The sequence below is a fragment of the Pelmatolapia mariae genome, linkage group LG20, assembly GCF_036321145.2.
Source record: "Pelmatolapia mariae isolate MD_Pm_ZW linkage group LG20, Pm_UMD_F_2, whole genome shotgun sequence".
Taxonomy (NCBI): domain Eukaryota; kingdom Metazoa; phylum Chordata; class Actinopteri; order Cichliformes; family Cichlidae; genus Pelmatolapia; species Pelmatolapia mariae.
Genome location: NC_086244.1, coordinates 18548690 through 18573609, shown reverse-complemented (window position 1 = coordinate 18573609; position 24920 = coordinate 18548690). Strand labels below are relative to the sequence as shown.

At 37.3% G+C, this 24920-nt stretch overlaps 1 protein-coding gene across 5 annotated transcripts in view; it reads right to left on the bottom strand.

Annotated features, from left to right (window-relative positions):
- LOC134618260 (microphthalmia-associated transcription factor-like) overlaps positions 1–21402 on the bottom strand; it is a 29006-nt gene extending 7604 nt beyond the window's left edge. For 2 of the 5 annotated variants that reach the window (XM_063463586.1, XM_063463588.1), the window contains exons 1-2: positions 20350–20570; positions 8846–9086 (exon numbers count right to left, since the gene is read on the bottom strand). In XM_063463586.1, the coding sequence (XP_063319656.1) occupies positions 8846–9086; positions 20350–20453 (345 nt within the window). In that variant the 5' untranslated portion in view covers positions 20454–20570. Of the gene's footprint in view, positions 1–8366; positions 8453–8845; positions 9087–13380; positions 13433–20349; positions 20571–21324 lie in introns of those variants that run through there. The other 3 variants (XM_063463590.1, XM_063463589.1, XM_063463591.1) reach the window with 3 other exon arrangements.
- Between the last annotated feature and the right edge of the window lie 3518 nt (positions 21403–24920).

Genomic DNA, 24920 nt, shown 5'->3' with positions numbered 1-24920 from the left:
GAACTGCTCCAACTACTGAAAGAGAAGTTATGCAAATATGCAGCTTGGTCACAGTAGCAATGAAATAGCACCAAAAGATGGAAGCTCATTTCAAAATGAGTGCTGCTTTTTATAAGTGCTGTTTCAAAGTTGTCTTTTATTAAAAACAACTCTAAATATAGCTCAAAGTCTTGTCTGTTCTTTGTATTTTACAGTACAGAATATAATATTAAAATCAACTTGACAGAGACTTCAAATCCTACGATGCATTATGCATTTTTCTTTTGAGACGCTGTCAAGAGTTGTTATCTCAAAGTCTGAGGAGTAAACATTTTCCACATATTTTTCTTCAACTCGACTACTTTCTGCAGCTCCACAGTAACAGTCCACATATTTTAAGGAACAAATATTGCACAGGCTCCTATCTCTGCACTCGCCGCTTAAGGATAAATTTGATTTCTGTAGATCATTAATCCCCACACAGCATTAATGATCCAGAAAAGCTTCTGCAGGCAAATAAACAAACTTCAGAGGCAGTGTCTGTCTGGCTGTAACATTTTAAATTGAGCAGAGCTGCTCCAATCCCCCTCGCCTTTCCAAGTTTATATTTAAACCTTCCCGTCTTATGCCTGCTTACGTTTGATGCAATTACGAATCAGTTTCAGGATTGCAAAATGTAGACGCTGTAGTTTATGATTAAATTTAGATACATAATGCAGTATCATAAATGGCAAAGACACATTTGTGTCAGTTTAAGACGAGAAATTTTAATTTAACCTCTCACATTATCTTTGAATCTATATTCATTTTTAAACATACCTCACAAGGTTGATATCCAAGCATCTCAAGCATCATTTCCTGTTTTAGATGTCAGATTTAAAAAAAACAAACAAACAAAAAAAAAACAACTCTAAACTGAGGAGTGCTCTAGCTGCTTCCTTCTTGGTTGCACCAGACGACTAAGGCTGCTAATAGGAGGACAGACACACCAGCTCATCTTTTAAAAGGCAAGAAACTTCATTAGTTATGCATGTCAGGGAATCTCTGTCAAATACAATGAGCCTTTTTAAATGTGTGTTGTTTTATGTAAAATCTGTATTTATTACTTTATGGTGTATCACTTGATGTCAGGATGTGGTGCAAACAGTTAGAGCCTTTGTTTTGGAAGGGCACCTCTTTTACTGAATCTTGCCCGGGGTGCTTACTCTGCCCTATCCACTTTGTTAACCCATGTGGATGCTTGGCGTGTGCTCCCTGTTTAACACAGCACAAAGAATAAAGTCTATTTCATCCTTAGTTGTCTTCAGCTTGCATCTCCTCATTTCTCTAAATTATATTTTTAATTGACAGGAATAGGCGAATCATAAGCCCAAAAAAAATTATGCATTTGTTGTGCATAAACTTTAAAAGTCTATGCTTATTAACAGACCTGAGGAGGCCACGGGCTGTAGATGAACTCTAAGCTACCCCTGGCATTTTCCTCTGCCTATGTGAAAACTTCCTCAGTTTGCACACTGCACTCAAGAGTTTCAATTACAGCAAAAGGTTATAAAAATTAGTTGTTGAGACTGCCTTATAGAGTATAGATATTACTTAGTCCCATCTGTTGAAACTGATTCCAAATAAAAGTGTGATAGTCATTCATGTGTGCAGGTTTGCAATGTTCCAGATGTATATTTTATTATTTAAAATCATTGGTATTTTCTGTACACTATGGGCATTCCTGTGATCAGCCTTATAATGCATAACCAGTATTCTTATTAACTATGCACTCGCTGAATGCAGATTATTGTAATCTAATATAAATGTTCTCAGTTTTCACCTAGCACTGTCATAGAGATCATATATGATGTATATATTTTGTGTGTATGTTCTGAAAATAAACAGAAATGCCTCTCAGTATTTACAGATTTACACATTTTAATTCAATAAACTCTGAAATGTAAACTATAGCAGACTAGTTAGTTTGATTGACTTAAATCACTTTTACAGGTGTATGTAAATAAAGCCGAGTATAACCATTAGGTCAGGTGAGGTTATCAATCTTATTGTCTCTCTGTGACTGTCAAATTCTTCTTTCCAGAACAGAAGTTCTTTCAGAGCCTCTTTTCCATGTTCATGTACCATTGTTCTTCAGGGGATACTCATGTGAGCCACATTAACATCCTCTACAACTGCCTATTAAAAATTGACACTATAGCTAGTTTTACTTACAAGAGCTGAGTCACATTATCTAGTCACACTTTGTATATCCTGCAGCTAAGACTCAGATCACCTTGGGCTGTAAATTGTCCTCACAAGGTTGTAAAGCTGACACCACAGAGGGGGGCACATTTACAGTCAGTCAATGACTCATTAACAAGAACGACATCACAATCTGGGCAAAAGAACGAGGCTCATTAGTGATGGTCACTAACAACATTCTTTATTCTTTACACTGCCTTCACCATTGGTGTCTTGTTATGCAAATGACGTCACCTGAAAATGTATAAAATTTGATCCATAATCAGATTTTATGCCACTTACTTATATGCATGATGAAATGATTACATTTAAAACTGCAGAGGCTCCGATCCTGATAATGGACTGAACCTAATCAAGAGCTATTAATGAGCAACACAATTATTTGCAATGCGCGCATAGATAATGTGTAAGCAAACAGTGAATTCTTGTTATCTACGGTATTTATCAAAGACACAGGCTGATTTAAGTCAGTCACATTTTTTAGAACAGGCTCTTAATTTTTCATTTTGATGCTGAAACAACAACCTTTGTTGCTACATTTTAATAAGGCCCCATAAAGTGTGTTCTGAATACATATCAACTTGATGTATTTATTTATTTATTTTTAATAATTTTGCTTTAAAACTACTGTTAACACTCTATTTTAAAAAACAAATCAGTATGTAGGAAAACCTGTATAATCCACAGCATATGCCATAGCACAACCAGTGGCATTGCAAATGCTTGTTAGTGTCTTATTTATTCATATGAACTCTTATCTCAGCTTCTTTCAGCTGCTCACTTATTTGCAGGGGGTTGCCACAGTGGATGGATCCACATATCTGATTTGGCACAGATTTTGATGTCCTTCCAGATGCCCTTCCTCCTAGGGATTTATGTCTTCTTCTAGTCCTAAACGTGTGATCTTCTGCTTTGTAGGCAAATGCTTTAACCCCTACATTATGGAGCCTCTACTAATACATGTTTAAGCACAATGAAGAATTATTTCAAGTAGTAATTACATAGACAGTGAGTGATTTTTCTGAAAATTAAAATCTGAAAATTTCTTAATCTCAGAATCGAGTTCAGGTCAGATTCAGTTCTCAAGTATTGCAAATTTTGCTGATAATCAACCCCAAACATCAAGAATGGATCTGAAACTCCACACTGTATACTGCTTACTGTATCAATTTAACTGTATTTAACCAATCGTAGTGGCACAATTATTTTTATGTTTGTCAGATTTCCCAAAACAATTAAATAAAACCCTCCGAACACATTTTTTTTCTCGTTTTTGTTAACCAGGCAGGTTCTTCATGTTCTATTTAGTCTTATCAGTTGTTTTTTTGCAACACTTGGAAGTGCTGAGAACAAAGTGAGATGTCTTTGCTTCTTTTTCAAAGTCATATGTTTTGAGTAAAGGAGAAATCAGAAACGCTGGACAGAGTCACGGAATGTAAAATTTACAGCTTAAAAAATACAGCGCTACTTTTTAAAATCATGGCAACTGTTTTGGTTGCTTTCTGATTCATGTGACTAGTTTCAGGTTAAAATCATGCCTTTTGATAATTTGTAAAGGTATTTGGTATTAAATCCCACTCTTAAAAACATGCTATAACATGCTACCTCTGTGTCTTCAGGCAGATGATGCCGTATTGGACAGAAATATGCTAATATACAGTAATATTTCTAATACTTGAAACTCTCTTTTTCATTCCCTGTTTTTCATTTTTGTAATATTTCCGTTACAGTTTGAGATGACTTGCCCAGTCCTTTCAGCATAGATACAATGATGAGAGATGTTTTCTCCTCCACAGCTTTTCTTTCCCAGCCTGTAGCGTTTAGCCTCTCACATTTATCATTTGGCCCTCTGGGGAGGTCCAGACCATCAGCTTATAAGCCACTGCTGTAAGCGTAAACGTACAGAAAGACTGTTTGTTATACACACAAAGACACATGTCTTGTGTGTGTGTATAACAAACCACACGTACATGGGTATTTTTGGCCTTTCTAGGCTTCTCGGCCTCCTGTCCACGTGCAGACACAGCTTTTAAGTTTAAGTTGAAAAAGTAATCCTTTAGAAAACTTGCATGGGAAACTTTTTATGAACACTGTTTGTTAGTGATGATGTTTAGACAGAAAACTCACGGTGTCAGTGCTTCTTATTTGCCAACAAGGCTTTGGGGTTAGGGTTATATCACCATCTGTTAGTTTGGCAAGCTCTTGGCAGTAGAGTGTTTTTGTATTTTCATGCAGACAGAGATTTGTTTTATAAAAAACAGTGATTGTGTGATTGTGATTTTTCCTAAAACTATAAAAAAAAAACACCCATGTACGTGTTAACTAATCCTCTATCCTTGTCTCATGCATTTTAACACATCCACAGCTGATAGCTGGCACTGTCTAAAGATAGAAACAAAAAAAAAGTTTATAAGGGATTACTGTAGGAAGCCTATGCCACCCTCTCTCTCTCTCAGACACACACACACACACACACACACACACACACACACACACACACACACACACACACGCACACACACACAGAATTCTAATATAGAAACAAAGAGGGCATTCAGGGCATTATGTGCACAAGACAAAGTATAAAGGTGCCCTAATTAAAACTACAAGCACAACTGCATACACCCATTAATACAGCACATGTAACACTTGGCTTTGAGTGAGTAAAAGTCTTGATTCATTTGTGCTACATTTACACACTGCAGGGTTAGGGTTAACTAAAATGATTGGCCGATCAATGAAAATGCTAAAAGACAAAATAAACAAACAAATAAACGAACCTATTCTGATAACTTAATTTGTCATTTGAGTGAATTTTGAGGTGACAGTAGTTTCTAGATTCAAGTGCAGTGGAGCTAAGAATGTAAGGACTTGCTGCTTTTCTTTGTCCATGTGATGGTAAACCGAAGAGTTTGTGTATTTGGACTACTGCTCGTAAAAACGAGCCTTTTTTTAAGATATGAAGCTGGAATTTAACCCTTTAAAAAATGGTGACGTTTGTTTTTCACTAAAATGTATCAAATGAATGAATGATACAAACAACAATGCAAACATAAAAATAATATAATTTAGAATGAATCTCATTCTAGTACATGTAACTAGTAGATTTAGGCAATCTGTGACAAAGACATGTTTAGCAGGCTAAAATCTGTTTGTTCTGTCTTTACATTGAAATGAGCACAGGGGCTTCTTCTAGCTTGTTTTGTCCTCAGGGATTTCCTAAATTATCACACATAATTAGATGATCTCACTGCTTTGGGTGAATTCAATGGAGCCCCTGAAGGCTCACAGATCCCAGCCTGGAACATCTCGACCTTGTCAAGACATACTGTTCCTGTTGTTACATGGAAATAATTTTAGGTGTGACAAATCATTTGTTTATAAGGTGGAAAAAGGATCATTTAATGGTGTGCTTACAAAGCTGGCACACTTTGTGGAAACACAGAACATACATAGAGTGACAAACGTCTACAGGACTGCTGCTGCATATAAACTACGGGCATGAAGTTTATCATGGTGATGTTCATGATTGATTTAGAACAGATTCATCACGTACTATTGCACACATCTACAATTAATCATTAGGTTTTCAGTTTCTGTAAAGGCCCAGCACGCAGAATAATGAATTATAGAGAGATCTTAGTGCCAGCAGCCAGCATACAAACTTCACTTAACAGTCTTTCCAAAATACAGTTTAGAAATGTGGCATCAACTTCTAACTCTTGGCATCTGTATCCATGGAAAACAAGAAAGCTTGTTGTTTATCATCTCGTTTTTAGCCACCAACAGGCCCAAGGGCATAAGCAACATAACCCCCAAAGAGTCAGAAACACTGCAGAAATGAGCACAAAGCATCCAGCTGTACTAAGAGAGGACGTAGGGTTAGTGCAGAATGACAAACAGTGATTTGTATTTTTTGACTTGCATGCTACAGGCATTCCATGATGGTCCAACCAGGATATATTAACAAGACTGCCCCCATTTGCTATGCAGACTAGAAGAATAGGCCACTTTGTCTCACAGTTAAGCTGCTAATGTGCTCTGCAGAATTTGCAGACAGCAACTGTGATGCTAATGTGAGCAGCAATTTATGGGTTTTCCTCTGTACTTTTGTAAGGCTGTCATGCAAAAGCCCAAATTACCACCAAATAAAAATCTTGTGTCTTTTGTATAAAACTTGGGTTAAAATTAGCAGGAACTGCTAAAAACAAAAAAAACCTCCAACCAAACAAAAACAGACATTATGATCACGTGAATTTGCTCATCATCTACAATCATATTGAGCAAAAAGATACTAATAACTAACGTGATTAAAGTGATTAATCAGTGTTGGTTACTGCGGACGGAAATGTTATTAAAGCTATCCTGTAATTTCATGAAATGAACACTGAAGGTTTCTTTTTTTACATGTCATTGTGTGCTGAATCAGTTCTGAAATCCAAACTGAAATATCTGTGTGGTACTTCTGTGTATTTTCTTTTGTATATCGGTCACGAGCCGTCATATAATCCACAAAAATCGTACAGGGTACTTTGTTCTTTTTGTGGCGCCATAAATCCTTTGAAAAAGGAAAAAAAAAATAAAAAAATCAGAAATCATTTTTTTTAACCCTTTAAGAAACCTATCCTACGTAAATTTCAAAGCAGTGTTTTTTTTTCTCTAAAATATTCCATGGAATGAAAGGGCTGGGGGCTAATTACAAGCATTCTTCACTGAATTAGCGTTCGGTGTGTGGTAAGGCTGTGCTCGCCTTTTTCTTGATCCCCAAACTGATCCCCTTCTTATTCCTAAAAAGGTCAGAGGTCACTTGGTTAATTAAGGGTCCAATCAGTCTTTAGATAAACTCATCTGAGCTTAATGTTTGCACTTTTTGAGGTCCAGCAGCTCTGCCTGGTACCCCTGAGCTTTTTGTGGACTCTGCTAATCTACCAACAGACAGGAGAGCAGGTTAACCCAGCTCAACAGCACCAAGCTGGAATGGCCTTTTCATTTGAGGACTTCAGTCAATGAAGAATTTCTGTAAGCTCTCGCCAAAGCAGAAAAATGACTCTAACTTGATGTATTGTACACAAGGTTAGGGTTCGGGGAGGGGGCGTCCTAAATCTTTCAAAGAGCTGCAGATTATAGAGAGTAAGTAATGTTTATACAGTGTGAGAAGGGTAATGTTTTCAATGGCTATACTGTTTTTGTCCTTCACTGTTGGCCCATGCCACACACATCCAAGGGTGATGAAAGTGTGGCTGGGCAAGCAACCATGAAATCTCAGAGAGTGTTGTGGGTGGATTTTACTCAACAAAGATTATTCAGTAAATCACAGTTTATCGGCATCGTTACTACTCTGAGATTAAACAGTGCAATTAAAATGTAGTAAATGTGTAGGTAAAATTATGACTAAAAGCTGTTAGCATACACGCAGCTGAAATTGTTAGCCAAACATAATGGATAAACAGCGTGAATAGCTTCATACAACTGTCAGCTAACAGTATGGATTAACAGTTGAAATCGCAAGATAAAACCACAACTAAACTGTTGACATAGTACCGATTAACTGATTAAACTTTTACCTAACAAGCACAAATGTCTGACATAGACAGATTTTTAGACCTTTAACTACAGGCATTATTAAACATAAGTATTTGTACGAGATTCTCTTATGTATCACATATATTTTTCACGTGGAAGACTTGTTCCTGTTATTGCACAATTTTCTAAAAGAGGAAGTCAGAGACAAAACCAGCTGCTTATTGACAATCCATGTTAAAGAAATGCAAAATCTAAAAATGCACAAAAAGGCAAGTGTCCCCGTGAGTAATTACACTAACTACACAATATCTTAACACCTCCATAATGATATTTTTTTCATAAATCACAAACACGAAAGTTGAAAAAAACGCACTAAGTTGATATGTAAGGAAGACAAAATTCTCATAATTTGCACAAAAACACTTTCCAAATCACTACCACACAGTGTTTTTTATATGGAAAGCCACTGAATTCAAGGTAAAATGCCAGAACAAAAACACTACAAAACAGCAATTATACCAAAATCCTCAGAACACGACAAGTCGAATGAATTTCTAAAGATGTTTCATCAAGATTGCAACCTCTGAAAGCACATGCTGTGGACAAACAGAAAGACTTACCGAAATGCGTTGTTAAAATGCGCTCTCGAACACTACGGTCTCTACTCGTACAGAAAATCTTAACAGTCTCCTGTCCCTCAGACTGCCAAGGAATCAAAGCTATGAAAAGATGTGAATGTAGCTGAGCAAATAGGATTAAAGATGGCTAAATCCAAATGGCTGGAAGCACAGCATGCATTAAAGAGGAATTCTCTCAGGAAAGATAATCCCCATATACGCATTTTAACACACTTCACTCACTCCTGTTTTTTTTTTTTTTACACACAGTCATAGTAAACCACAATTGCCCGACTATTCATGCACGAGTCACTAAAATCTATAAATACATCTGGACCATTCAGGCTGCACCAATGACACATACAAAGTTTAATTCCACAAGTGGAAACTTTATACAGATACCGTAACAGCCTTCTAATAATACACACCACCCCATTCTTTGTTGCTCCCTACCATCAGAAACTTGAACCATGCTTTCTTACCTTTAGCACCTCCATTGGGACCTGTGCAGCAGGTGGTAAACTGACCGGGACACTGACATTGATGGCAGGCGTTTGGGCCTGTGTAGTTTGTGTGTACTGGGAGGCCTGTTGTCGCTGCTGCTCCCGCCGCTCCTGCTCCTGAAGCTGTTCCCGCATCAGCTGTTGCCGCAGCAGGATGCGCGATGTCATGGCCGAGGAGCTCAGCGGGGGCTTGGATGAACTGTGTTGGTCTGACGGACTGCTGCAGAGGGGAGAAAGGGATGATTGGAGAAGATAAGAGAGAAGGCAGAGGGTCGATTAGAAAGATGAGGTGAAAAGAAAGAGTGCTAGAAAGGGTAGAAAGGGGTCAAATGTGAAAGGAGAGGTCAAGAAAACCAGAAAAGCCAGAGGAAAATTGAGGGACGATGGATGTAATAAAAAGCCAATGTTAGCATGAAGAAAACTGGCAGAGAGTTTGACTTCAGGGGAAGAGGTCAAAAGGGAACTATTAACTTTTGTTCTGCAATAGTTACTTTTAAATGACTGGTTGATCTATGTTGATAACCTGTTATTTTAACCTTTGATGATCAGCCATCATCAAAAGCTTGTCAAACAGAACAAGCAAAGCTATGGGAATTTGCAATGAGCATTTTTGTTGCTATTTTTTATTTTACAAAGATAAATAATTAAGCAGCCCTGCTTATTTGCTCTTAGAAAACAAATACTTGAACCTCCATTAAATCACTTACTATCAAGATCTATTATCAATTAAGATGCCATTTCAAAAAGGAAAACAATGTTGTGATTTTAATGACTTTGGAAGGCACAGGCATTTTGCATTTGTAGACAAAACAAAAAGAGGAACATTTTGTCTGTAAAGGTTGTTTCAGTTTTCCCACTCTTTTAAATTTAGATGGCTACTCCCCAGACAGAGTCCTGAAGTCCTAAAATAGAGAGTCTCTGCTGAAGCAGAAGTTGTCGGGACAAAGCCTCCATCGAGTGAGTGATCCTTTTGATAAAACTCAGTAAAATGTCTGGCCAATCCAGCTGTGCAGTAATCGCACTAATTAGCCAGCGGAGTCAAACACAGCCTCAGCTTGCAGCGTATTCAGTGGGTGTTGAGCCCTCAACATACCATAAATCTCCCCTCAGCAGTGGATATAATCTCATTGTCTACAACCACACCCACTGAACCCTGCACCAGATATTAGACAAAACAATACTGTATAACAAATATATTCAATATATTATAAAAGCAAAACACAGGCTGAACTCTGGCTTTTCTCTGGAAGCACTTCAGTGGTTTGGGTGTCTAAATTCAACAGCTACGTTTCTTCCTTTGTTCCTTTGTGCTTCACCCAATATATGGAATCAGGTTTAGTGTTCAAAAGAATAATTCCTTCTGCTGTGTGACTTTGGGCGATTGTGTTTCCTTTCATCCCACAAATTTCATAACAAAAGTCACTAGATCTAAAACTCTTGATTTCCACTGCCAGAGCCAGAGGCTTTGATTCTTCTTTTTTTCCTTTAATCTACTTCAGTGATTAAATGATCAATGGTTTGTTCCAAGAACAAATTAGTTTCTGTTCCCTTTCTTTCCGTTTTACAGTTCAAATGTGACATTTGAATTGATTTGGAACTACAGATGGATTTATTGTTACATTCTTTGGATAAACTAGAGCTGAATAATAATAATAATAATAATAATGATAATAATAATTAGTCACGTTTGTTACATGTTGAATGCTTTTGGTTGGAGAAATCAGCTTTTGTTAAAATGAACATTTTTTTTTAAAATGAATGCTTAAATAAAAAAACATAATATACACTGAATAGTTTAAGTACATAAATGTACTGAATAGTACAGTCCCTTTATCACCTACTAGAAATCAGTACTCCTAACTACTTGAGGAACTTTCTGCTTAATTTGGATTTTCACGTATCTGACAGCTACATTCATGGAGATTTTAAAAACACAATGAATTTAACAAAGAAGCTGTAATGTGTGAAAGAATATAAAAGGGCAACACAGTAGCACACAGTTTAATCTACCACTTACTTAAGTACTTGCTTTTTACTACGTACTTATAGATGCACAGAGTAGCTTGCTCAATTTCTGACCACCAGGGGTGCTACTGAGCAAAGTTTTTGGGTGGGTCCACAGTTTGTATAGCATTGTTTGAATTTGTGCTGTGCATAAATGTCAAGGTTATAGTTAACTTCAACTAAACTCAAAGCAAAAACTGGTGTGGAAAGAGTTTTATGAACCTACATAAAAGTGGAAAGTTGCCTTAAAAAGAAAACTAAAATTACATGACTAGTTACAGGAAATGTTTTTTGTTTTAGTCTTTGTAAATTTGCTCACATTTGTCAACACCGCCAGCCTGATGAGGCATTGGTGCGTGCTTATTGAGAATACAATGTGTACATGACTCTTAAGTCAAATGTTTGCACAGTAATAGCCATTACAAACTTCCTAAGTCTTGCCCCTGGCAAATAGCCCACTTATTAAAATAATGCAGTAAAATGAATACTGAAACTAATAAAAAGTAAACTAAAAGGAATTATTTTTAACTAAGAAAAATGTAAACATGCATACCTATTTTGAAAGCTAACTTAGCTTTACTGAATTAAAAAAAAAAAAAAACCCAACTAAAAATAAAGTAACTGATGAGTGACTCGGTGAAGGTACTAATGCTTTTAGAAACCCGTCAAATGAGTGAAGCTAAACCAAGTAAGCCTCTATTCTGCTCACAGGCGTACAAGATTTCTCTTTGTGCATCCTTTTGTACTAGTGTATATGGTCCTCAGACTATCAGTATAATATTCCTTTATTTTGATGTTGCTTATGGGAGAGAAGATCCTGTATCCTGTTTTTGCTTGTATATGCGATCAGTTATGGTTCTTAGAAAGCAAATAAAAATAGTAAAAAATCGACATCGGCAGAAGTAAAAAGTCAGAATTGCTCAAGAAAATTACAATCGATACGTTTCTTTTAATCTTATAACTGCTTTGCAATTGATTAAGAAATCATTTCTAAAGATGATGTGAAAACCACAGTGATTCTGAAAAGCTTGCTGTCCAAGCTTGAGCTGAATTAAACCTGTTGCACATTTAGGGTTGAGTTTAGAGTTTTACAGCAGGACAAAAGTGCATTACCATGTTATTCTATTTTCATAATTGTTGGAAGCCATAATTGTAACCGAATTCCAATTCTGATACAAGTGCACAACACTATGTAATTCAAAGCACTGTAGGAGGTAGCATTTTAGGCTAAAAATATGATATGACATGATCTAGGGGTAGTGTTATGATAAACTTAACCTTAAAAAACATGAGAAAAATATGACTTTGGAGAGTTTTTTTCTCGTAAATTTTCGCGTTCTTTTTGTTTTTTTTGTAAATGCACCTGTTTTGTTTGTGTAAATTTGCTATTTCTTTCATAAATGTGCAATTTTTTTCTTATAAACTTTAAGAAAATTGCAAAATTTCTCTTTTCAGAACCCTCAAAAAACACAATTATTTCTTTAGCATCTTTAGCTGCCCTATTACAAAACTGTACAACATATGACCTCATGCCTTTTTTATTACGTTCTTAATAATTTGATTGACTTGTGTTTGTGTATATGAATGACCAGAAACCTCTCAGAAAGGCAAGGCTGAATGTCTCTGTCTCTTTCTCTCTGTTTCTTTCTTTTGACTGTTTGTTGGTTCTTTGCCAAACAAACCCATGAAAGACATAAAAAGCTCTTTTGTCCTTTTAAAATTTCATTCGTGTGTGCGCACACCTCCTCTTATGTTCGTGTGTATCTCAAGGGAAAAAAAGAAAAAAACAATGGTTGTACAGTCTTGAAGAGTCCCACCCACTCAACTCATGATTCCTCTGATTCTGCTCACTACTGTGCCTTCATCATACTTCACCATTAGTCAAACTGTCAGAGCTGAGACTTTGAAGCAGGATTCAGTGACACACTAAAGACAACAAACAACCAGGAAAATACAGCTAAATACTGCATCAAGACAGAAATCAAGTAACATTGTGGAGCGACAAAGTTCTGAGAAGAGTCAAAACACTGAGCTGTTAAAGGAAAATACTCTGCAATAAAGATGCACTGCAGCTGTAAAACTGCTGGTAATTGACAGGAGATGGATTCTGCAGACCTAATGACTTCTGTGTGACTGAATAATAACTCTACCATTACAGTCTCATTAAAAAAAAACAAAAAACTAGCATGCCCAAACATGATACCTCTTCTGTTATTAACTTTATGTCTTAAGTATGAGATTTCTAAGCTTTTCAGGTACTCACTCCCTCGCTATAAGTGACCGGTGACCAGCTGCAATTAACTATAATAGCCTGATAAATGTATATCCTGACATACAAAAACTATTCAGCACATAAAAACACAAGGAGAAATCTTCCAAGACTACTTCCCACATACAGCTCAGTGCATGGTGCCCTTCATGTGTACATAGTGTTGAACAAACATATAGATTCCAAAATAAAGCCTTAATGCACTGCAGCAATACCACAGATGCTGAGGCGCCATACTCACAGACAGTCAAATGAACAGGGTCTGTACACTTGCACTCCTACAGCCTCCATATTTGTTTGTTTTTCCCTGAAGGTGCACCACCCGCCCTTGGAGAGCAGTGAAAGTCATGCTGGTGGTGCAGCGCTGAAAGTGTGTCAGAGAGGGGAGGCTCCAGGGCCCGGCCTGGAAGCTCCAATCGCCACGCAGAGTCCCAGGCATAGGACCAGCCCCGTGCAGAGCAACAGCAAAGCAGAAGAGAGGAGCGTGCAGGCGTCCGCTGGAAACACAGTGTCCATCAATACGCTGCTTTAAAACCACGCAGATAGTGTTACGCTTAGAGACATGTGCCGACACGTGTTGGGTAGATGGACTACAACCAAGTAGGGGTCGCTGTCCTGTGAAAATCTTGTATCTCAAAAGTATCATAACTATCAAAAACTTGTTTGCTTTTGCCAAGTGACACTGCATTTTGGAGAAATTGAAAGGATTTCAAATGGTTTATTAAACCTTAAAGTCTCCCTTTATTTGTAAAATATGCTGCTTATTGTTTCCTCTCATGTTTGACCTTCACAGTGCATAATAATAAGTTTGACACTACCAAGCTGACTTCACATTCATCTGCTGAGGCATTAACCTTAATTTGAACTAAATATGTGTACATATTAGCATGACTTTGTTACAGCTTTCATGGCTGATACAAATACTCACTTTCAAATGACAACTGCAAAAAAATAAACAGGAGAATGCAACATATGTTCTGCTGCTGCAAGAGGCTGGCACACTACACAATAGAAATGAAATGACATGAAAGAAAAATAAAAGACACACTATGTGCTCATTTTCATTAGTTTAAACATCACTCCCCAGATTAGGTGTATTCTAAAGAACCACATTAAATTCATTAAAGCTCAACTTTTCTCCCGCTGGTGGCCGTTCAGTGTGTTTTCATCATTTAACTCAGTAGCTTCTATTTAGGTAAATAAAGGGGAATGGGATGAATTGTGGAAGTAGGCAGTGACTTACGCAGACCACATTGCATATAACTATACAGTGAGCACAGGATAAGAGCAGTGAAAATAGGCAATCTAACCAAGACACAGGCAAACTGAATACTAGTAACAATCCTGTCTCCTTTTTTCTTTCTCTCTACCAAACTGCAGGAGTTGCTGCCCTTCTAGCAGACTACACAACCTCTCTGCTGGAATACAAATGAGTGATTATGACCCTACATGACAGTGCATTGATCTACTTGGACTCCTGTGCTGATCAAACATGCGCAGCTTGGTGCAGCTGGCATGATAGTATGAAGTCAGTCACAAGCAGGCAAATCATAGATAATAGAAGGCATCTGTATGCATGTCTAGACCGTCAATTATGTGGGGTTTGTACACAGGGAATGCAATAAAAGTGATTTTTTTTTGTTTTTTGTTTATTTGTCTAAAAACCAAACAGAAAAACAACTGTACAAATGATTCAAATGAGGTAAATAGTTTAATCCTGTAAATATCTAGGTAAACATCTGGGTAGAAACTTTGTATTTACTGTGCATAAACACTGCATAAGCACGGGAAATGCCTTAGCATCATCAAACACAGACAAAACAGCATTTTGTTGTATAGCCTATAAAGTTATATATAGCAATGCCTTTTTGGAGATATGGTGGGGCCTTATTATACGCATTATTAGGTACATGGTTTTAATGTCGTGACTCACAGATATCCTGACCTGTAGTAAAGCAGCAACTGTCACTGACTGCTGCTATAATAGCCTTTTAAAAACAAAAAAAACCAACCCAATGGTCTACAAAACAATGGCTATTCCATAAAGAACTGTCAAAATAAAATTATACATAATTATTTCACTCTCAAGTACAAAAGCACAACAAAACAGGGTCAGTCGTAAAAGCATCTAAAGAGAAAATCAGGTACTTTGCAATGTACTTCCAGGAAGCCAGGACTGGATGGGATAACTAGAACTTGCTGGGTCTTATTTCTGTAATTAGGCTCTGTGCTCTTAGTAATTCCCCTCACTTGTGTTCGGCAGGATGGCCTGCTCTAGCTGCAGCTCCCTCTCTTTCCTGTGCGCTTTAACAAAGAGTAAGTAGAGCTTCCAAGGACAGTAAGGAGGAGCCTTTAATACGTTTCCTTACAGCAGGTTGAATGAGTGCAGAAGATTTTCAAGTTCATTGATATAACAATGATGTGCAAGCACAACATAACAGCTTTTCATTCTGAGACTGATTTATCCTCGGCTTTCCTTGAAGGTGATAACAGACAATCAACACATTCTTCCTTCGTAAATGAACCATGGTAATGATTCGTTGCTGTAAAATATGACTCTGAAAAAAAATAACCATACGCAATTATGTGCGTCTTAACCACAAGTTCAAATTTATTAATTAAGTCACCGTGTAAAGGTATTTGTTTTAGCTGTTTAACAGTGAAGTGTATTTTTTTTCAACAGCTAATGCATGCTAGTAATTACTTGTTATAACTTCTATATATACTTGTAATAACAACTTACTGCTTAAATAGTTAATGAGTCATTTCAGTCTTTTTTCAAGCGAACGTGCCAAAGATTCACTGGTTCTGGTTCTTCTTGAATTTTACTGAGTAAACAACGAATTAATTCTGCACTAATCAATAACGAATCATCTAGTTGCAGGCTTCAGACGTGATCATGCCTGAAGGCTACATTTTTTTTAACTGTTAAGAATAATGACTTGTGTCAATAAAAGCCACACTCAAAGGCCTCTTCTGTTATTGCAGTTCCTTCTGGGCACCAACAGAGGCAGACAAAGATCACACATCAGGAATATTAAAACTGCAAACGCAAATCAATCAGTAAATAAAAGATGTAGAGTTTATGATTTTTCTTTATTTTTATTTTATTCTTTATGAAGAAATCTTAAGCAGATGTGCTTGAAAAGCCACATAAGAGGTGAGAATGCATAAAGATAACCATGGTTACAGGACAAGTTGCTCTGACTGTATTTTACTCCAGCCTCAACACCTGTCTGTGTCACTTAAGCCCCTCGGTCTTTCTTAGATCATGGATGAACCTTTTTGGCATCTCTGTCTAGGACACCCCGTGGGAACAAGCTGCTCTGGACACATAGTTTCATAACCCTCAAACTCTAACTCAGCTCACGACCACTGGCTCATTGCTTTGACCTTAAATGCCTATTCTGTACTTCAGTTCTATTGCAGAAGAACTTAAATTGATATGTGGATGTCCCCATCATTTTACTAAATTCCCTTTCCCTCTTCCTTATTTTAATTTGAAAGGTTTATTTTGTTACCAAAATATTACTACAAATGACCAAGATGTTCATTTGCTTGTTAGACACTAATAAGTTGTGAAAACTACAATATTTCTTCTGTATTTCTCTGCGTCCTTGTCATTTTTAGGTAAAGTAAAATGTCTCTTCCAAAGAACTCCATCCACATTCAAGACCCATCATCTTTCCAAACATGCCTGTAAGGACTGTGCATTAACAGTAAGCCTGAGGTTATTTTCTTTTCTCAGCTATCATTATTATGTAAAGTGCCCTAAGGTTCATCATAATTTCTTCTTTACCAAAAACAAAAAACAAAAGTAAAAAAGTAAACAGAGTTTTGCAGCGTTAAAAGTTTTGACCGCAGTCTTCTTTTTGGGGGGTCTAATTTATGATTCAATTTTTGCTGACTTAAATCTGATTCTTCTTTATTTTCAGCTGTGTAGAAGAAAGTTTTTTCAGGAGACTTTGAGTTCCATTCATGTTTTACCCCTCAGGCCAAGATCCAAGACAGAGAACCCGAAGTGTAGACCCGACCCACAAAGACCCATTGCCAGCTATTGAAACAGATATTTACTGAGCAACATAAACCAAGTCCCATTGTAAAGTTTTCACATTCATTCAATTCTTTATTTTCAGCTTTGTATGATTTGAAGAAAGCTTTTGAGGAAGTCTTTATATTTCAACAGACAGAGATGCACTTACAATAGTTAATGAAATGATTCACACTGACAATCTTGTTAACAATTGCAATTTTGCCACAAAATCTTGGGATCCAGCATTCATGCGGGTGTAACTTTGATACATACTTCCACGCCAAGATCCCAAATGACAAAAAGTTCGAAGCTCCATCCACAAAAACCCAGTCCCACAACCCACATGACCAAAGGGTCTGCCAATAAAAAGGTTTAGAATACCACAGAATACCCCCAATGTCTGTGCTCCAATGGGCCACAGTAGTTTTTGTGGCTTATAACAAGCAGGGGTTTTAATGTTGTGGCTGAAAGATGTACGGCATTAAATGTTAAAAGTGATCATTCTGGCCTAAATTGTTACGGAAACATGTTAATTGAGCAACAAGAAAATTTCATGGTAAGGCTGATATTAAAGCAACACATTTGTTTGTTTGGTTTCTTCTGCCTAGTGTCTGCTAATCTTTACTGGCCGGGGATCTTTCTGTGTAAGACATTTGAATATTTATTCATCCATATGGATTTAATATAAGCTATGCTCAAAATCTAGCCTGTTCATTAGAAAGCAAAACTTTCAGCCTCTGTATTGACTGAGGGTGCAAAAAAAAAAGATCCCTAGACTCACAGTTTCTGATATAACACATTCCCTGCTAAATTTATATAGCTTATTTACACTGCATAGAAGACTAGTTTTGCCGCCTGTCTCACATCTATATTAGGCACAAAAAGGTTGGCACGACGTCAGCAGCAGTCTGTGTGCTCTGTCAAACTGATACGCAGACAGCCAAAAAACAAATAGATCTATGAAAGCTAAGATGACATTTTGTCGCACACAAAACTTCAAATTTAAAAACTTCTTAAGCAGCTATTAGAAGACATCAGACAACTCAGTAATCAATCAAACTAATTATAACCATTTTGCACAAAACTGTCTTATGGCACAGTCATCGTGACTATTTATTATGCTTGGTCATCTTCATGTGATAGAAAGGGGAAGTGGGATACCTTCAATCAAAGCCACGGTTCAGACGACTTCACACATTCAGGAGAAAAATGACATAAAGAAAAACAAACAGCAATGATTCAGAAACCGTGAAGATACTTTGCGTATACTTGGAATGGCTGCTGCTGCTGCTACACCAGCAACGAAAACAACACAGCCTCAGATTCAGGCCAAGGATGTATAACAGTGTAATGACATTTCACTAATGAAAAAATTGAAGACATTAGTTTAAAAAATGCAGAACTAGGTTAAAGGCTAAGACTGTCCAAGATGACAGTTCTTCCTCAAACAGTTCTTCTAACTGGTGTTTTGACTGAATTTAGAGAAAACGAGACAAACCGCAAATCTGCAAGAAAATATCAAGAACGAGAGGAAGGAAAAAAAAAACAACTGGCGTCTAGCGAATGTCTGCAGCAAGAGTTCTGTCCGAACACAGTGGCGTACTGTCCTCTGGATGTCTCGCCCTGACAATGAGGCCATGTATCACCACCTCTAAACTACGTAACAGAGAGGAGCAGACACAAAATACAAGAACTCTGACACCATCCTGGTAATAGATGCATAATCGTCATCACCATCCTCATCACAGAGGGGGCATGAAAATGTTATAACTTACGACTTATATTACACCCCAACAGTATTTCATCGTGATTTGAAATCACCCATGAAGGTTGATGTGCAATCATAAATTGCAAAGAAAAAAATGTATTATTTATTTAATAGTAACACCTGCTAAGGGATCTGTGGTTGTTACATGTTTTCCTACTTAATTTAAATTGAATCAATCACACCAACTGAGTATTGAGAATACTACAGTTCACTGTCAGTGAGGTGTTTAGAATAAGAACAAAAACATGGTCCCCTAAAATATTAAAACAAAAAAATTAAGTCCACCTTCCAGTCATCTCATAGATTTTGCTACATATTTCCCAGCTCTGGGATCAATTTTCACTCTTAGTAAGAGTGAAAATTGTAAGACAGCAAAAAAGGGAATTTTCTAAAGTTTCTCAATATTGTTTTGATATGCTATACTGTTGATAGGAAATCTGTCATTTCATTGCATTAAACACATGTATAAGACATATGTTTAAGACATCAAACTTGCTGTGCATTACTTCCAGAAAAAGGGTGAAAGGTGAAACAACACATAGATCTGACTCAGCTAAATGTTTCTGAGGCCTCAGTGTGTCAAAGCTGAAACTAAATTAGTAAACGTCAGTGCTGCAAGCTGTTTTTTGTTTCTGTTCTGTGTCCTTACAAGAAAGAACTGTTGTCAGGACTTGGAGCACTTTGTCCAGTACTACATGCACTTAAGTTTTACAACTTCTTAATAGGCCAACAACTTGCTGAAAACTAAATTTTGTCTGCCTCTTTGGTTGCTGATTTATTTTATTGGTGTAAACAACTTAAGAGCATTTAATATTAACTGTGAGCTTGTAAAGAAGGCAACACTCCTCCACTGAAAGAAACATCAGGTTTGATTTATTTATTTATTTATATTACCACAGCTTATCTAACAGTTAATACTTTCTTACACACTTTTGACACTTCAAAGCTGTTAATGCACAAGGTGTAGTGCCATAGTAGACTTATGGCACTTTTCCCACACATGTTGTTATGCAGTGATACTTAAAAAAAGAGGTAGTTCTCAGGAGATTTAAAGAAAAATCTAACAAATAACAATAACTCACCATTCTGCTTTAGGAGCACCTGAATATCAGCCATCAACACAAGACAGGCTGAGCATCACCTTACTAAACTCTGACCTGTCTGCTCCTCTGTGAGCTAATATTTGAAGTTGATGTTGACAAGACAACACCCATGTGTTGCATAACTTCATGCAAGCAGGATGACCATAAGGAACGAGGGCTGAAACCCGGGACCAGCTTCAGTAACATCAATGAGGAAGCCATTCATAGACTTTGGACAACACTTTAAAAAGTCTGCAGCCAAATTATCACCTTAACCCCAAAAACGCTCCAGCGTGAGAAATAACTGTCCACGGCAAAAGAACTGACCTGTTTTTCAAGGGCTGACTCTTCAATTCGTAATACGTTTTAGGCTCCTCTTGAAAATCCTCTCCGACCTCGAAGTCGGGAACTATTCCCGATTCCGACTGCATACTTGCAGATGTCAACTTTTGGAAACGCAAAACCCTCTTTAAAAAACAGATATTCGTGCCCCAGTACTCCGCACAGTACCAACCGTCAACGCAAGCCTCCTCTGCCCAGGATCCGGAGCTCTGTAGTCCTTCGCAGCAGCGGCTAAAGTGCAGCTAACGGGCTCAAAATGATCCTGAAACTACAACTACCAAGATGCTCCGGGGATGTATTCTGATTGGCTGCAGCATCCGAGGGGATTTTTACCCCCCCCCCCCCTTTTTTTTTTTGCTCGACCAGTGAAATTGAAATGTCAGTTTCATTTCCATAAGCAATATTTATCCCGCAATGTGGATTTCGTAATAATTGGCTGTAAAGACTTATTTTGAATTAGTAGCGTCTGCTCCAGTGGCCGTGCGTCTTTGCGTTCTTAGATTTTGCATTTAAAGAAATGGTCTGCACATTTTTGCCTGAATGCAGATACATTTAATATTGGTTAAAAATAATGGAGTGCGTTAATTTGCTATCACAATAAAAATGAATTATTTTATACCATGCCCACCACCCGCAAAAATAAAAAATAAAAAATAAAAATCCAGCCTTTGTGACCTGGGCATGCTGTTCAAGCAAGTTTGCGAAAGCACAACTACATTGTTTGCAAATAAAAATAAAATATATAGTGAGTTGTTTTTAAGCCTTTAAAGCACATATACCCAGAGTGACCTTGAAGTAAGTAACAATCAGACTGGCGATGTGAGTTTCTGATAATAAAAAAAAACCAAAAACCAAAAAACACTGGATGTAGCAGTCAGTTAAATGAGTAAATCTGGAAGCAATCGCACAGAAACTGTTCAGAAAATCTAAATAAAAAACATAAATAACGGCACTTCTTACATTGCAGGTCATTCACAGCCTTGATATTTAGTGTTTTAAGTCTCTTATTGGGTCATGCAGATATTGCACCCGACTTTAGACCAACCTCAAGACGAGCCTCATGTCTCTGTTTTTCCCCGTTTCCCTGTGCAGACTGACTGACCGCTCGTCTCCCACTCTCACCCACGCGCTGTTCTCAGCAGCACACCAAGTTTGGTCTCCTCAGTTGAAGTCTTGTCTGCCACTTGGGGGCAGTATAGAGCTAGAAAACAGTTTCGTGAGCCCGCGGGGGTGTGGGGGGCACCCTCTATTATAAAATGGAAATTTAGAGGTAGTTCAATATTTGCATTCACCCTCATCCTGTTGAACTGGTTTAAAGTCTGTATTTTACCAATGCAAATAGAATGCAAATATGATTCTGCTGGAAAGCACATACCCGGAGGCTAAAAATAAAGCCTTAAATAAAACGATGATAGCTGAACAGAATGAGAAATGGGATCAGAATATGTTTTTTTCTTCTTCTGTATTTCTGCAATACTATTTCAGAGACACATAGCAGAAAAAAAAAAACCCTCACATAAAGCCAGCCAAATGACATGACACAGGAGCTGTAGAGAATCCGATCTACAATATACAGATAAATTACTTTGGATGTGGTACTTGGGTGAATTGAGGTACTGATTACCCAGGCCCTCCAACTGCATTAGACCTGTAACATTTGTAGACTACTACAGCTTTTGTAATTACTTCCGGATATATTTTTTTAAGATATATTTTAAATAATAGTACTTAATGACACAATAAGGACTGGCGAGTACAAATTTTGTTCCACAGTCCAAAATATAATATTCTCTCAAAAAATATTATGAAGTCAATTTATTTTGAAAGTGATTCTAAGCACAGTGATCTTTCTATCTTTGAAACATCTTTTCTTAAATACCTATAAGAATATGCTGATTTTGCAAATTATAACACATAAATTAATATTCTTCAATAAGCCCAGTGAAGCAAGAACATATAAATGTAAGGACCTGAATATGAGAAGAAAAAAAATCACTGTGTCAGAAGAGTCCAAAATTCTTAGTTTTAATGCCAGTGCAAAAGCCTGCTCACCATCTATCCACCCATCAACCCATCCAGCCAGCCAGCCATTGTATTACACAAGGGGACCACAGTATGTTGGGTGAAAGACAGCATGCACCCTGCACAGATCGTCAGTGTCAGCACATTAGTAAATAAACTTGATTCAGTGCCCTTAGGTAGAAAACCAATGTTTGTGTTCATGTTTTCCAAGTTATCCAAGTGTCAGTGCTATATCTCTTTTTGGCAGAAATGGTTTGTAAATAAATACTTAGACACCTCATAAACCTTTGTGGCAGTTGCGCATTTAATGATTTTTTTTTCATTTTGCAGAAAAATAAAGTGTTTTATGGCCAAGTTTGCATGGACAAATATCTGGTCAATTGTTGAAATAAAGTTATTATAAATTGAAAACCTTCACAATTTATACGTTTAGCTGAACTCTTAATCTTCAGCTTCAGCTTCATTTAGCTGGGCATACACAAAAAAATTCTACTTCACTTAAATTTGAGTTCAGGACTGATTTGTTAATAATATTTGTTTAATATTTGAATATCTGAATATACACATTGTTTTGTAATGCCAATAACATCTTCAAACCCTGGTACTGGGAGAAAATAAGAATACTTTGGTATCAGTTAATTAACAAAACAAACAACGACAAACTTCTTTAAAACAACCCACATATCTTGCATCATCCTGGCTATGTGCCCTGAGATAAGTGAACACAGGGATAACTATTCAAAGACTAACACACTATTATTTACTCAAGGATGTGCAGATTTGAAAGGCATTGGCAGCCAGTGCAAACATTTCTGCCATATAAAATAACACGAACTGCAGTGGAGGTCATCGATAACGGCTCAGGTATGAAAAAACACTCTGGTTTACCTTTGTTTTCAGTCACGGCTTTTAACTTGAAGTCTGTCAGCCAGTCATCAGTGACTTGCAACCGTTTGCCAAACAAGATCCCGGAATACGAGCCAAAGGTGTCCGGTTGCTCTAGTAAGGATGACTATCAGCTGCTGATCAGCTTGTCTGTTAAAAAACACACCAATCCAAGAGACCAGGAATCATTTTTGCAAATTTATTACCATAACGAATGTCAGATTACTTAAGTATTATTATTTATTATAAGAATGTTTATTTGTGTTTCAGATACAGTTTTTTAAAAATAGTAAGTAAAAGCTTGTGTATATGTCACCTTTCAATATAAATATAACAAGTGCTTCACAACATAAATGATAGAACATAAAAACAAAAGTTTAAAAAGATACATTTTAGCTGCTTTTTAAAAGAGTCCACAGTTCAGTGGGAGAGAGTTCCAGAGTCTGTGGGGAACTGCTGCAACAGCTCTATCTCCTTTAGTTCTTGGTCTTATATGAAGCCCAGCTACCAAGCCCTGATCACATGACCTCAAGGACCTGGTGGGAATCTATGGATGCAAAGATTCACTGACGTATGCCAGTGCTTGTCCATGCAGCTCTCTAAAAGTCACAAGCAGAATCCTAGAGCAGACAGGAAGCCAGTGAAACTGAATTATCAATGGTGTGGCATGTGAGTACTTAGAAGACTTAGTCAGATGCCTCGCAGCGGCATTCTGAATAACCTGCAAAAAGGAAACTTTGTCAAGACAAGTGAGCAGTGAATTACAATAATCCGGGTGTGACGAAATAAAGGCATAAGTTACATTTTTCAAATAAGGGGGTGACACAGTGAAACTCAACTTGGCAATACTTCTTAAGTGATAAAGGCAAGAGCAAACCAGAGACTTAACATGAGCATCCACAGTTAAAAAGTTACCCCAAGATTCCTGATAGAAGATTTACCAAAAAGGGCGAGGAGGGCTTTCACTACCTTAGGCACAAATCGGTCAGGGGCACAAACAAGGGCTTCATTTTTCAGGGAAAGCTGTCAGCCATTCAACTTTTCAAGTTGCTTAGTAGTCTAAGCACCCATGCAAGGTCTGTAACTTAGAAAACTCTTTGTGCATAACAGAGATATATAACCGATTGTCATCTGCATAGCATAGATAAGCAATGTCCTTAACAGTGGTAGACATATGCTGAAGAAAGCACAGCTATAACAGAAACAGTAAAGACTCCAAAACAGAACCTTATAGCTTGGAAGCAGCTACAGAGAAAGATTAACTTGACAGATTTGAAGACAGTCTCAGCAAAGCAGACCTCTATACACTCTCAGAAAGAATATTTTCATTCCGCGTCCAAGTCTAGAAACGTTTCTCCCACCGAAAATGTAACGTCCAGATGAACAGAATCAACTTTGTGGAATTTCCTTTCCTGCATGATTGAGCATGCATCAGGACACCCCCATGCAACCATCAAGTATTTCAGCCTGTTACACATAATGTGATTGTCAGCAGTCTCAAAGGTAGACCTCAGGTTGAACATCAGCAAAACAAAACACTATCCAGCACATGCATCAAAACAGCATTTGAGAGTACAAAAATAGCTGTTTTGGTTTAATGAGCTTCAAGAAAGTCATAGTTTATCAGTGATGCTGCATTTCTCCAGGAC